The following is a 13450-nucleotide window of genomic DNA, read 5'->3' as shown; positions in this document are numbered from 1 at the left end:
AGGAGAAGGTCGCAAGAGAGCCTCAGCTGCCACCTCTTTATTATCATGAAGAGACAAAACGCCAGGACTCTCGCCCTCATCATCAGCATCCTCACCTACCTGGTGGTAGGAGCGGCCGTCTTCGAGACCCTGGAGTCCAAACAGGAGAAAAGTCACAAGAGGAAGCTCGACGCCAGAAAGTACGAACTCATGCGCAAATATAACTTGACCAAAGAGAACTTCGAGGAGCTGGAGCACGTCATCCTGCATCTCAAACCTCACAAAGCAGGGGTCCAGTGGAAATTTTCTGGCTCCTTTTACTTCGCCATCACTGTGATTACAACAATAGGTGAGCAGCAGTTATTTAAATAACACGTGAATGGATGTATTGAATTTCATTTGGGAGATTATCAGTGCAGGACCAACCGGTGTTTTTAAGTCATGAGTCCCCCTTTATATTAGTTTGTGGCTCTCATTTAAAACATTAGGTAGTTACAAAATATTTTCACAATCCCCGAATACTCTTCTAATCATCTCAATGAAAAATATTCTACTTGTTGCACGAGAAAAACAATCTAACCCAAAGGCTATAGCAAGCCACGGCTCAATTTGTACAACCTAATCCAAAATGTAAAGAATTATATTTTATTTATCCACATTAACACTAAACTTTGTGTCATTCCTTGGTTTTTATGTCTCCCACTGCTGCAAAGCATCTTACTCATTGTTTCTTCTCAAGTGTAAGACTATACAGTTCCTCTTATTTTAAAAATATATTGCAAAAAAGTTTTGAACATAAACTTAACATAAAAAACTTGCCAAGATGTTAACACAAGTTATCGCACATGACGGGCAGAAAACAAATGAGCATTTCCCAGCATGCCTTTTTCCATGGTAATTTAAAGAAGAATTAATTCAGATTTTTTTTTTTTGTATAATGGAAATTTTTAACTTTGTCCAAGACGGTGTGGGCCCTTTTTAAAATTTGTACATGGGCCCCTGACAGTTTCTGGGCTCCCACTCTGCTACACCAGTTGTATTGTCGATAGTTGTTATCTCCTATATTTACATTAATATACAATTATTTTATTTCATAAAACAAAAAATATCTATTGTTTATTTACTTGTGTGGTTTTAAAAGTGTAAGACGTCCCAGATAGTAAACAGTGTAAAAAGGAGTTTTATTGTGCAGCAAAAATAATATTTTTTTTATTACAGATGTTTAGAAGAGTCATAGAGGAATATTTTCAGAACACCTGTAACAGGTGTTAACGATCAGTTTAACAAAGATGATATATCTTTTAAAACCTGCTATTTATCTCAGTGACACAGATGCAATGGCCCCCTTAAGAAATATTTGACAACCAACTAGTAGAATCTTCTATCCAATTATTAGTATAAGAAGTTTTACTCATTATTTCATATTAGCTTTTTCATTTTGTGGCATATTTTGTGTTATTTTTCATGGTGTTGGTGTTTAACTCATTGTTTTTGCTGTTTCTCTTTACCAGACACACAATATTAGATTAATTTCATGTCAGTCCAAAAACAAATTCTGTATATATTATATATTTGTTTACTTTTTAATTGATCAAGAAAGCTTCATTGACCCCAAACACACCAGATGTAATTTGTGTGTAACTATATAATGGATTAGTATCCGTATCTATGTTTTGGATAATTTAGGTGAAGAAAATGATGCCTCTCTGATTTACTTGCGGTGTTTACAACCTCTCAGCCGACAACAGTGTGGGAGTTAAAAATAAATAGCTGTTAATTCACAATATTAATGTCAAGCTGGATAGTGTGAATTGGTTTCCCATTAACGGGAGGACTCAGTGGGAACGTGTGTTGGTTTCCTGTGGATGTGAGTCTAGCAGGTGTTTTTTTTTTTTTAAAAACACATTAAGATGATTTATCTCGAGAAAAACAAACGGAGCAGCTTGTTACACACCGTATGATATAACATGTATAAAGGTGTAACAGTGTGATGTCCCCTCACACAGGTTATGGCCACGCAGCGCCCAGCACCGACTCAGGGAAAGTGTTCTGCATGTTCTACGCCCTCCTGGGGATCCCGCTCACCCTGGTCATGTTCCAGAGTCTGGGCGAGCGGATCAACACGTTCGTCAGGTACCTGCTGCACCAAGCCAAGAAGTGCCTGGGAATGCATGAGACTGAGGTCTCCATGGCAAACATGGTGACCGTGGGCTTCTTCTCTTGCATGAGCACCCTGTGCGTGGGGGCCTTACTGTTCTCCCACTGCGAGGGATGGAGCTTCCTCCACGCCTTCTACTACTGCTTCATCACCCTCACCACCATCGGGTTTGGAGACTATGTGGCCCTGCAGAAGGACGACGCCCTGCAGAACGACCCTCGCTACGTGGCCTTCTGCTTTGTTTACATCCTCATGGGCCTGACCGTGATCGGAGCGTTCCTGAACCTGGTGGTGCTCCGCTTCCTGACTATGAACGCCGAGGACGAGCGGAGGGACGCCAAGCAGAAGGCCCTGCTGTCCGGCAGCAAGCCCAGAGGAGAGGTGGCTCGTCTTTTACCAATCTCAACCTCAACTTCCACCACACCTGTAGCAGATGACACCACAAAGGCTAAAGAACTTAAAGGTGTCTACACCGAGGTGCTCCACTTCCAGACTATATGCTCCTGCCTGTGGTACAGGAGCAAAGAGAAGCTGCATGGCTCCATACCCAGCATGATTCCTCAGGAGCTGACGTTCTCAGATGCCTACTTACAGCAGAACAGTGACTGTCCTCACTACATGGAGCCCGGATCGACAGGCTGCGTTTGCAGTCCACGTCAGTGCACGAGCATAAGCTCCATAACAACAGGCCTACACATTCTCTCCCCGTTCAGGGTGTTTAAGAGACGCAGCTCTGTTTAGCCTTTCAATGCAACAGATTTCAGCAGAGCACAATACGACCGCACTGCCAAGTGGACAGCAGATGCTTGGCAGTCCTCACAGCAGAGACGTGACTGCAAGTAGATGTTTGTGGTGCTACCATCCTCGTAATCCAACCGTATAACATGCAAAAGGAAAAAGCACATACAGTACTGTAAACGTCTTACTCAGATATGTGTTTGAGGAAGAGCGCCACGTGATGTTTTCTTAGTTGAGGTGCTTTTGAAGGGTCTTGTAGACGATCAGGGAGTCACCTGCATCACTCCAAGTGTACACAGTTTGTGGGTAAAAGACGGTGGAGATTCAGTCTTGTGAGCAGAAACAGAAAGATAAAATAACATCTGCAGTAAATTCCATTTTTTTTTTTTTTTTTTTTGGTAATAACCTCAAAGGTGCTGATTCAACCTATTTCATAAAGTCTGTCAGTTGTTTTCCTGTGTTAGGATTACGTCCTGACGTGATGATTTTCGACATATTTCCCATCATAGTATTCGTGACAGGCCTCATATCATTTACCCTAAAGACGTAATTAACAAATCGTGATTGTTGAAACTTTAGTAAAGCTGAGGCGTGCTGAACACTGCACATGACTCACAGGTGGAACTGCCTCTGATTTCGTGACCAAATTTCTGGTGCATCAGACGCAAACACAAAGTTATGTAATGTGACAAAAAAAAAAAAAAAAAAAAAAAATTCCAAACACAGTAAAACTGCAAAAAGCAAATAAGTACTGTCAGTTACAGCAGAGTGGGTTTGTTTGTCGAGAGATTGTTGAAGCAGGTTTCTCCCTCCAAAACCACAAAGTGTAATTTTTAGACTACTGTTTGTGTTTGGATTTAACATCAGACGTGAAATTTTGTGAGAAGCAGATTTTGAACTTTGGCTAACCGCTTCCCCCTTCTTCCAACCTTAATGCTAAGCTAAGCTAACCTCTTCCTGGCTGCAGCTATAAAAATGACATCATGCAAAGCAAACATCTGACTGTCGACCCCCTACCTGACTGTTAAGCCTGCCGTTTACAAACCTGTCTTTAAACAAAAGAAACACGCCTGAGCCGTGAATCCATTTCAATTCTCACCGCTCCACGTGACGGACTACGATGCTTCACAGAATTCATTGACGAAACGTCCAAATTACATCTGGCTCCAACAATAGATGCAAAAAAAACCAATTTTGTAGCAGTTCGGAGTGGCAGATGGGAGGAGGGTTACCATGTTGGCACAATGGATAACAAATTGGTTGTCAATCACACACAGTTACGCCACAATAGACTGACTGTGGGTGATTGAGGGAGCAGGACAAATCCACCCTTAGTTAGTATTTAGTGTGTCTGGGCCCATTTGCTGTTTAGTGGTGTATTTTTTTTATGTAGGCGGCACGACGTGACGTCACGTTCAGTTTCCAGCAGAGCTTTATCCTCTGAAGACTTTTGATTTATTTAAAACTCCCAACAGTAGATGTTTCAGAGGTGCAGTTACACCAACCGTTGCCTCAACCGAACAGAAAATAAACCTCTGTTATCGATTAATATGCCAAATATGGTCACGATTAATTGTTTCGTTTCTAAATTGCCAGACATCACAGATCGATAATATCCTTAAGTATCTGTGGGTAATTTTTTTTCTTTTACCTTTATTGTTCTCATTGTAGGGCGACACAAAATTGTGGGGCGACACAAAACAGATGCAAATAATTACTTGCAAATCCTATTTTTGTTCAAGCCTTTGTGTCTGTTTATAAGCTGATCCCATGTATGTTACATTATTCCACTATTTGCACATGATAATGGAAGAAAAATGATGATTGTGATTCTTTCTGACCAGGAGATAGCAGCTTATTTCATGTATATTTAATGCAAGTACTGTATTTCTGTTTCTTGCTTGGAAAGGAAACATTTTTAAAGAGGTGTGAAAGATTTGCACTTGAAGACTCAAAAAATACTTGAAAATAGTATTTTTTTTTCTTATTAATAACTTGCCAAAGGTTATGCGTGCAGTTAATAATATTCATTTGTGTGGTAATATATATCCCACACATCACATCTACTATTAATATTGTACTATTTTAGAACATCTAAAAACATGAATATTTTATTCAATAAATAACTTTCACTGTCATTTCTCTGGATTGTCTGATCGCACAATCTATAAAATCGTTTATAATTAATAGAGAACATCTATGAAATGGCTTTCTGTGTATAGTCATGTGATTTTTAATTTTTTTTTTACCGTCGCCGTGCTGTTTATGGACATATGCAGCGTAAGAAAAGTCTGCTGAATGTATAGAAAGGAGCGTTGGGTCCAGATGGTGTCCCCCTGGGATTCTGACTGGAGTCCAGTTCCGGACAACCTACAGCAGGTTAGTCACGAGCGAAAGTATGGCGGCGCGTCGTTATGTCACGGTTAGTGGCAGGATATACTGTATATGTGTTATGTTCAACTCCTTATCACGTAGCACAGCGAACTGGGTGGTGGTGGGGGGGGGGGGAACAAAAGAACAGAAACACTTTGATTTAAAGAAAAAAAAAATACTGTTTTGGAGAGTTTGAGGTTTTAGATTTGGTGACACTGTATTTTGTGGCTCCATAATATCCAATACAGCAAATTAAGGACTGAAAAAATTCAGACTGAAATCTTGGTAGTAATGTTTTTTTTTATTAGAGTCATTGCAGGTTTGTACAAACGTTTGAGTTCATGCTGGACAAATATAAGGTGACTGACTTCATCATGCATGCTTCATTTTGTCCAGCAGGGCCTCAAACTTTTTGCACTCCGGCACATTTTTTTTCCATCGTTTGTCCAGCCCTGCAGTGAGTTTGATTTAAAACTTTTACTATCAAGACTTCAGTCCGATTTTTTTTTTGTCCTCAACTTGCTGCATCGTAACTTTTTCCTTCACTGTTGCACTTGAGAAGGAGACGAACAAAGGACAGTTTTTGAAAGTTCAAACTGAATTTCTTTCCTGGAAGTTTTTTGTGTAGCTTTGGTCACATTCAAAAATGCAACGTGCATGAAAACTAGAAGGTTTCAGTCTTTAATAAAATCATAATTTTTTACTTGTAATTAAAATTGATATTTTGTCTCAAAGTAACTTGTTATTTTTTTCACGAATAGCACCACATTACAAGTTATTTCCAGGAAATTTACAATGAAATTATTTGGCTATTGGAGACCCAAAAAGCAAAGTTTTACCAATTTTACCAATTAAGGACCCGATGAGTCCTTAACTCACCTTAACTTACCCTAACCTACCTAACCTACCTATCCTAACCTACCCTAACTAACCTACCTACCCTTACCTAACCTAACTAACCTACCTAACCTTACCAAACCTACCTATCCTAACCTTAGTATTTAAAGTTTTAAATGACCATTTTGATTAACATTTTATTTTCATGTACCAAACAGAAGGAGACTATTTTAACAAAGAAAGTGGTCACAAGATCTTAATGGTATTTAAACAGGAGCTAATGTACGACATTGGGGTTGTGTTTCTGCTATTTTGTCTTCACTTTTTTTTTTCTTCTGACTTTTAGTCGAGATGCTAAAAAGCCCGTTTGCATTTCAGTAGCTCAGCCTATACGACAAAAAAAGATGCAACAGCATGTACTCCTACATTGAAGCAATGGAACTGTAAATCCAAATGAAGGTTGTTTTTTTTTACCTTGTACACTAAACCTGGAACCTGAGGAGCTAAAGTGATTACTCTTCTTAAGTTTTATTCTTCTATAAGAGTGAAAACCCTGCTTTTATTTCAGTTTTTGCTGCTTTCTCCTCCTGTGGATCATCTTGCGACCCCTCACATTTATCCTGACACGTTATGTTACATCCCCAGACTGGGAACCACTGCTCTAAATGCCTTTACATGAAAGATGTGCTCCATTTTGTTTGTTACTTCAGAGCTTCATTAAAGTGAACGAAAAGCCCAAATATGAGGGAAATTAAAACAAATTCTTGTATGCACTAAGAACAGTTGAAGTGTCAGTTGTTGAGAGCAATTATCTCGTCTTCAGATTTCTCATCGAACCAGCTTGTTGGGTCTGGCGCTGTGCCGTGTGAATCTGCCTTCAGCCATTAGACGTGTAGCACAGAAAGGCAACAGAAGGAGTATCCATTCGACAGATCCCTGTATTGACCCCCTGCGGCTGGAGCATCTGCTGTTTTCTACTTTGGCCACAGACCTGAGTATCTATGTCAAAGACAGAAATAGTTCCCCCGAGAAGGTCAGCGGTGACATTACGTCACAACTTCTCTTGCTTTTGGACAAAATCCTGCTCAGGTTGAAGCTGAAGGTGATTCTCACATATTAACGCCAATTTTGACTGGATTTATTTGGTGTTTTCAAATAATTGATAGGATCTCACATAATTAATTTTCTATACATGAAAGGAAATATCAAAACACACAAAATCAAATCAGATGTGAGCACTAACAAACTGCTGAATGATTACTTGACTTGACATTAATGCTGACTTGGTATTTTCTTTATCTTAAAGGTGGTATTCATTGAGATCTAAACACAAATATCAGACATCCAACAGAAGCATGGAATAATAACCAAATAAAATAACTGAGAAGGTTAGAAAGTCCATTTTCACTTGCGGCTTTTGTCTTTGTTTTGGTGGTTTGGAGTACAAAGGTGTGATATTACATTACTTCCTGGGAGTGACCATCAGGATCACACATCAGGATCAACTATAAGGTTAGTTTATTGTCCTGATTTTTAAGTTTTAATTATTGTTTTTATCCCTGATGTTTATTCTAATTTACTAAATGTTATTTATTCATTTTTAACAAGTTTTATTGTTATAATTTTAAGTCGTCTGTTTTCTTTAGTCTAATTTGTAAAAAAATATTTTTACATCATTTTTAAACGTATTGTTCTATTCGTTTGTTTGTTTGCTTTTATTTGTGTGTGTGTGTGTGTGTGTGTGTGTGTGTGTGTGCTCTTGCTCCAGTGGGAAGCATTTATAAAAGGTGCTATATAAGTAAAGCTGAGCTGAGTTGAGTAGATGTGGGGATCTCAGGTAAGATCAGGTATTTAAAACCTGGGATTTAAACCACGGTGGTGCAGTGGTTAGCACTGTCACCTCACAGCAAAAAAGGCTCTGGGTTCGAATCCGGTCCTGGGCCTTTCTGTGCGGAGTTTGCATGTTCTCCCTGTGCTTGCGTGGGTTCTCCGGCTTCCTCCCATCATCCAAAAAACATGCACCTCAGGTCAGGTTACCTGGCGCCGCGCTAGTGGCAGCCTGCTGCAGCATCTCCCCCCTGAGAGCCCCCCTGCTGTAGTGAAGAAATTTCCCCTCGGGGATTAATAAAGTGTATCAAAATCAAAAATCTCAAATAAAATTTAACAAAAATTGTGTCACATATTAGCAGATATCAGTCAGAGCAACCAAACCAGGATTTTCACGTTCATACTTTAACTACAGTTTTCTGCAAAAACTTACTTTTTTACAGAGTATGACTTTTTATGCAGGACTTTTACTTGTAATGGAAGTATTTTTACTCTTCTAGCAGCCTAGTTTTACTTATTTAGAGGGTGAGTACTTCTTCCACTAATGTGCACATGCAGGTATTTGTAAAATGTATTTATGAAGCACTTTTCATAACTCCAAACAACACAAAGTGTTTTACAGAGTGCAAGAAAAGGGGAAAAAACTATAAAAGTGTACATCTTCCGCCGCAAACTAAAAACACACCTCTTCCGACTTTACCTTGAATAGTAGCACTTTAGTAGCGCTTAAAATGGCACTTACTTATAGCACTTTGTAGTTTGGCTTTCTTGAAGAAATTGTATTTTCTTGATTCCTGTTGTTCTGGGTTTTGTACCCTCATGGTTGAAATGCACTTATTGTAAGTCGCTTCGGATAAAAGCGTCAGCTAAATGAAATGTAATGTAAAAGCAAGGACAAACTATTAAAGCACACTGTAAAAACAATTAAAAAAAATTAAAAAAATACATAGATTAAAGCAGTGTTAAACAGGTGGGTAACAGAGAGATGATAGTTAGATTTATCTAAGTAAATCAGACCGTCCTTGCGGAACCATTAATAATCATATTTGGTGAGTTGCTGATGACCGAGTGCCCCTGAACGTCGCACATGGCGTCTGCTGTTACTTAAACAAAAAGTTCAGTGGCCAAGAAAGTGTTCGAGGCTCCAAAATGAACCTGTGGGAGCTGGCTGTGAACGCGTTGGCCCAGAATAGGAGAGCCGCGCTCCTGGCCGCCGGAGCCGGAGCTGCAGTTCTGGGACTCGGTCTCGGTTATAAATACCTGCGAAGGCCAGAAAAAGTGGTTCGTGTGGGCGTCGTGTCGCAGCTCCTCATTCACCCTCTCAAATCTGGAAAAGCGGTGTCTGTGGCTCTCGCAGAATGCCAGAAAATCGGGCTGAAGTTTGGAGAGCTGCAGGATCGGTGAGTTTTGGCATGTCACAGACACAAACACCTGCATGTCACACCAACACACTTCACCAACTCTCCACTACGTTTATCTTAAAAATAGTTGACTATTTTCAGTTTGTGCTGCTTAATATTTCCCTCCCCACCGAATTTATCAGACAGCTAGAGCTCTAAAACATTTGACTGAACACCTTGCCGGTGTTTGCAGGTGTTGTGGTTTGACCTTGGGTCTCAGGCTTGAAATAAATCAACTCAAATACCCAAATAGTCAAAACTGTTCCCAATTTAAAATACAGTTACATTTCAACTCATTAATAGTTATTGTGGCATAAAAATGATTTAAATTAGCCTGTTTTGTTGCACAGTATAATAACGTTTTATAGACTATATAGGTTTTATGTAGTCTTACAGGTTTTAACTCATCTTTTATCATAGATTGTGCAGTTAAACATGATAATAAACAACAAGTGGAATTAAGAGACACAGCTTTAACTGTATTTGCTTTGAGCTATACTTTGTCTGCAGGTTTGAGAGACATTTTCCTCTTTAATAACACAAATAAAAGCAATTTATACCTTCCTATGTTTCGTGGAGGCTTTCGTGAAGCAGACGTACAACCTTGCAGGCTTTTGCTCATATTTCCTTCAGCTGTGCAAACACTGATCGCACAAATATGTTTGTGCAGTACAAGAAAAATATCAAACATGGCAGCCGCTCATGAGAAAATCTCTGATGCTGGCAGTTTAAAGTGTCATAAGACATTTTTTCCACATAATTCCTGAATCAATTTTCAACCAGTGGATATAAAAATAAAATGCGATGCAAAGCTGGGATTTCTGTATGATTCAGCAGTCTCCATGGCAACCTGTGATGTCATGTTTTCTTTTATTCCCCTTCCCTGTAAAGTCTGGAGGTAAACCGGGGACACTGAATGGTGCAGACGGGGACAAATCCGCCTCTCTGTGTGTGTCTTCTGTTTGCAGACACTGGCTGGTGGTGACGGAGGACGGTCACATGGTGACGGGCAGACAGCAGCCTCGTCTGGTGTTGGTGTCGCTGACCTGCGAGGGAGGTCACGTCTGTGTGAATGGGCCGAACATGGAGGAGCTGAGGTTTCCCTTCAAGCAGCCCGACAACCCGGTCATCGACTGCAGGTCTCATACCGAGTTTAATATTAACTCCATGGTCTGGAGTTAATCATTTCTTCTCGTAACTGCGAGCTTGATAAATCAAAACAAGTATTTTTAGTCATCTTTAAACAGAAAAAAGATTGAGAAGTTGCAGCTAAAGAGTTTTTTTCAACATCTATCAATTATGTCTTCTCTCATCACTCAATAATTTCTCTTAAAATTGTCAGAAAAGATGGTCAAAATCAATATTAAAATCTTTAATATCAGAAGCATTTTTGCTTGAACCAATTAATAGATGATTGAAATAGTTGGCAATAAATCTTTTAGCTGTGAATTCTGCAGATTTTGTCGGCTAAAGACTTTGTATATCCTATTTCTGTAAGACATCATGCAGCCTCATTCCTGCTGTTATTTTGTCTCCTGCATCATTTACTTCTTTTCCTTCTCTTGTCAGACTTGTATTTACGCCTCTTGTTGTGTTTGTGCTGCAGAGTGTTCGGCGCTGACATCCAGGGCCGGGATTGTGGCGACGAAGTGTCCCGCTGGCTCACTCGTTATGTCGGGGACGAGAAAACCTTTCACATGGTGCACTTTGAGCCTCAGATGAGAGCCAGGCAGTCGGCGGAGATAGCGCCTTTCTTCCCACAGTATGAGGTAGTCACTTTCTCCGTGTGTGTGTGTGTGTTGCTTTTTATTATCAGATATTAACAGTCTAACTTTGTGCATCTCTGAAGTGAAACTGCTGTAACCCTGCTGTGGTGTTTTACGCGTGTATCCAGCAAGTGGCATACCCAGATGTCGGACCTGTGATGCTGCTGTCGGACGCCTCTGTTCAGGACCTCAGCAGCAAGTTGGAGAAGGACGTCACGGTGGAGCGGTTCCGCCCAAACATCGTGATAAGTGACTGTGAGGCGTTCGAAGAGGTGTGTTTTTCAATCAGACAATCGTTTAAAAGGTCATAAAAATACCAGATCCTTTTTTTCCCCCCAAATCTCCAGTTAATGAGGTTTTATTTTTCCCTCCTGCTGAACACTTCTCCTCTGGTTCTTCACTTCTGACTAATAGCTCGCCCTTTTCAGTGTGAACAGCGTGGACTAAATTTATCTCCGACTCCACAACCAACTGCTTTGCTATTTTTTTTTTTTCCAGGATTCTTGGGAAGAGATCCAGATTGGCAGCGTGCGGCTGCAGCGTGTAATGTCATGTGGAAGGTAACGCAGCTGATGCCTCACACAGACAATAATTAGAGATAGAAGCAGTTAATTTAACCGAAAGAGTGAATCCGAAGGGGCGTCGTTGCCACTGCTGGGGTTTGAGGTTTGATTCCCGAGATAGAAATAAAGCCAGATGAAGAGTCTTAATTGGTGTTAAAATGTTTATTTTAGGATTAAAACTGGATGGATGCAAACTTACCTGTAACTTTGTGTCGTTGTCAGGTGTGTTTTCACCACGGTTGACCCAGAAACAGGAATCATCAACAGGAAAGAGCCTCTGGAAACACTGAAAAGGTAAAACATTTTATCTGTTTGCATTTGCAATAAACCACAGGAGTTACTTTTAAATCCAGTCAGGAGTTCAGTTTGTTAAATTGGTCCAACAGTAATAAATAAAGGCTTCTCTCTTCCCGTCTGATGTCACACCTGAATGTCTTCAAACTCACAGCTATCGCCTGTGCAATCTGTCCGAGAAGCACATCTACAAATCGGCTCCGCTGTTCGGACAGCTGCACATCGTGAAGAAGACGGGGATCCTTCAGGTTGGAGATATTGTTTACAAGATCAGCCGTTGATGGAGGGAGTCAGACGGAGGAAAAACAAGAAGAGGTCATTGATTTCCGCTCACTGTGAAAAGTTCACACTAAAGAAAGCATTTCAATACACGTAGAATGCACAAATAGTAAAAGAAAAACACTAAAATCACTGTATTTGAAATGAGTCCACAGCAGTTCAAAAACATCATGTAGTTTGTTTTTCATAGTAAATTGTTTTAATTGGCGTTCCACTGGGCTGCTGTGTAACGCTAATGGAAGCTGAATTAAACACATCTGTAACTGCATGTTGTTCCTACTCGTCATTAAATATATATAAAAAAAAAAAAAACATGCTCATGAAATTTTTGCAATAAAATGGTTCCTGGATCAAACAGGAAAGAGAAATACGGCTTGGCTTTAAACATCTTTGGTATTAGAAAGCAAAACATTTAAATTTTGTATCTGTTTGTGACAATTATTCCATTTTGTTTCTACCTATATAAGCTTTTAATGCTATTAAAGTTTCCAGGCAAATTTGTCATTTTAAAACCTAATTTTAATATTGTAATAACAGTTAAAAAAAAAAACATTAGTAGTTGAGTCCCAGTCAGTCAAAACAAACCCACAGTCCAACAGATGAGTAATTTGAGCTTTATTTTAGACTTTATTTGAAATGACTGTTATCACGTAAATAATGAATTACTGCCCACCTTGTATTTTATATTCCAGTTACATCCTGTTAATATTTAAAGCCGATACGCTCGGCTGTTCAGAAAAAGCTCTCTGGCTAAACATTTCCCACCCTCCTCTATTGTCATAAATTCATGGAAATAAACCAGCGACCTGTCGGTTAACCTGCCAGCATTTTAACCCAGAATGAGACACACATTTGATCCCGTTTTAGTTGCACCTAACGGCCAGTAGAGGGCGATATGGCTTTAACTGTGACCAGAGCCTGGAGAGTGAAATAATACATGTTCAAACAATCAATACTAGTTGTTTTGTAATTAATAAAAAAAAATGATGAGCATGGTCGATGATGAAAGCATCACAGACAGAAAAGAAATATGTCTAATACAAAATCACTGCACCTTGTAGCTTCAGTCAATACTTCTAATTCTAAAGCTTGTTTTCTTTTACTTAATTAAAACATTTTATGAATCATAAAACAGTTTTTTTTTTTTTTCTTCTTCTTCTAAATCAGCGTAGACCCAAACAGACCGGTTCAGTTGCAGTTCATTATTTCCTCTCTGAGAACCGGTGGTGGAGCGGT

At 39.6% G+C, this 13450-nt stretch overlaps 2 protein-coding genes across 2 annotated transcripts; both read left to right on the top strand.

The window, feature by feature from the left end:
• The first annotated feature begins 6 nt into the window (after positions 1-6).
• Positions 7-6085, top strand: kcnk3b (potassium channel, subfamily K, member 3b). Its single transcript, XM_069711719.1, has 2 exons — positions 7-328; positions 1986-6085. The coding sequence occupies exons 1-2, from the start codon at positions 46-48 to the stop codon at positions 2876-2878; spliced, it is 1176 nt and encodes a 391-aa protein (XP_069567820.1). The 5' UTR covers positions 7-45; the 3' UTR covers positions 2879-6085.
• A 2901-nt stretch (positions 6086-8986) lies between these two features.
• Positions 8987-12631, top strand: marc1 (mitochondrial amidoxime reducing component 1). Its single transcript, XM_069711721.1, has 7 exons — positions 8987-9312; positions 10281-10451; positions 10919-11081; positions 11207-11350; positions 11577-11638; positions 11864-11935; positions 12090-12631. The coding sequence occupies exons 1-7, from the start codon at positions 9062-9064 to the stop codon at positions 12214-12216; spliced, it is 990 nt and encodes a 329-aa protein (XP_069567822.1). The 5' UTR covers positions 8987-9061; the 3' UTR covers positions 12217-12631.
• Positions 12632-13450: the final 819 nt, after the last annotated feature.

Source organism: Brachyistius frenatus, unplaced genomic scaffold (assembly GCF_029030835.1).
Source record: "Brachyistius frenatus isolate BFR_SWC_R1_liver_20210118 unplaced genomic scaffold, ASM2903083v1 Contig_102, whole genome shotgun sequence".
In the NCBI taxonomy this organism is placed as follows: Eukaryota; Metazoa; Chordata; class Actinopteri; family Embiotocidae; genus Brachyistius; species Brachyistius frenatus.
The sequence above is the reverse complement of the archived record's forward strand: the minus strand, read 5'-3'. Positions and strand labels throughout refer to the sequence as shown.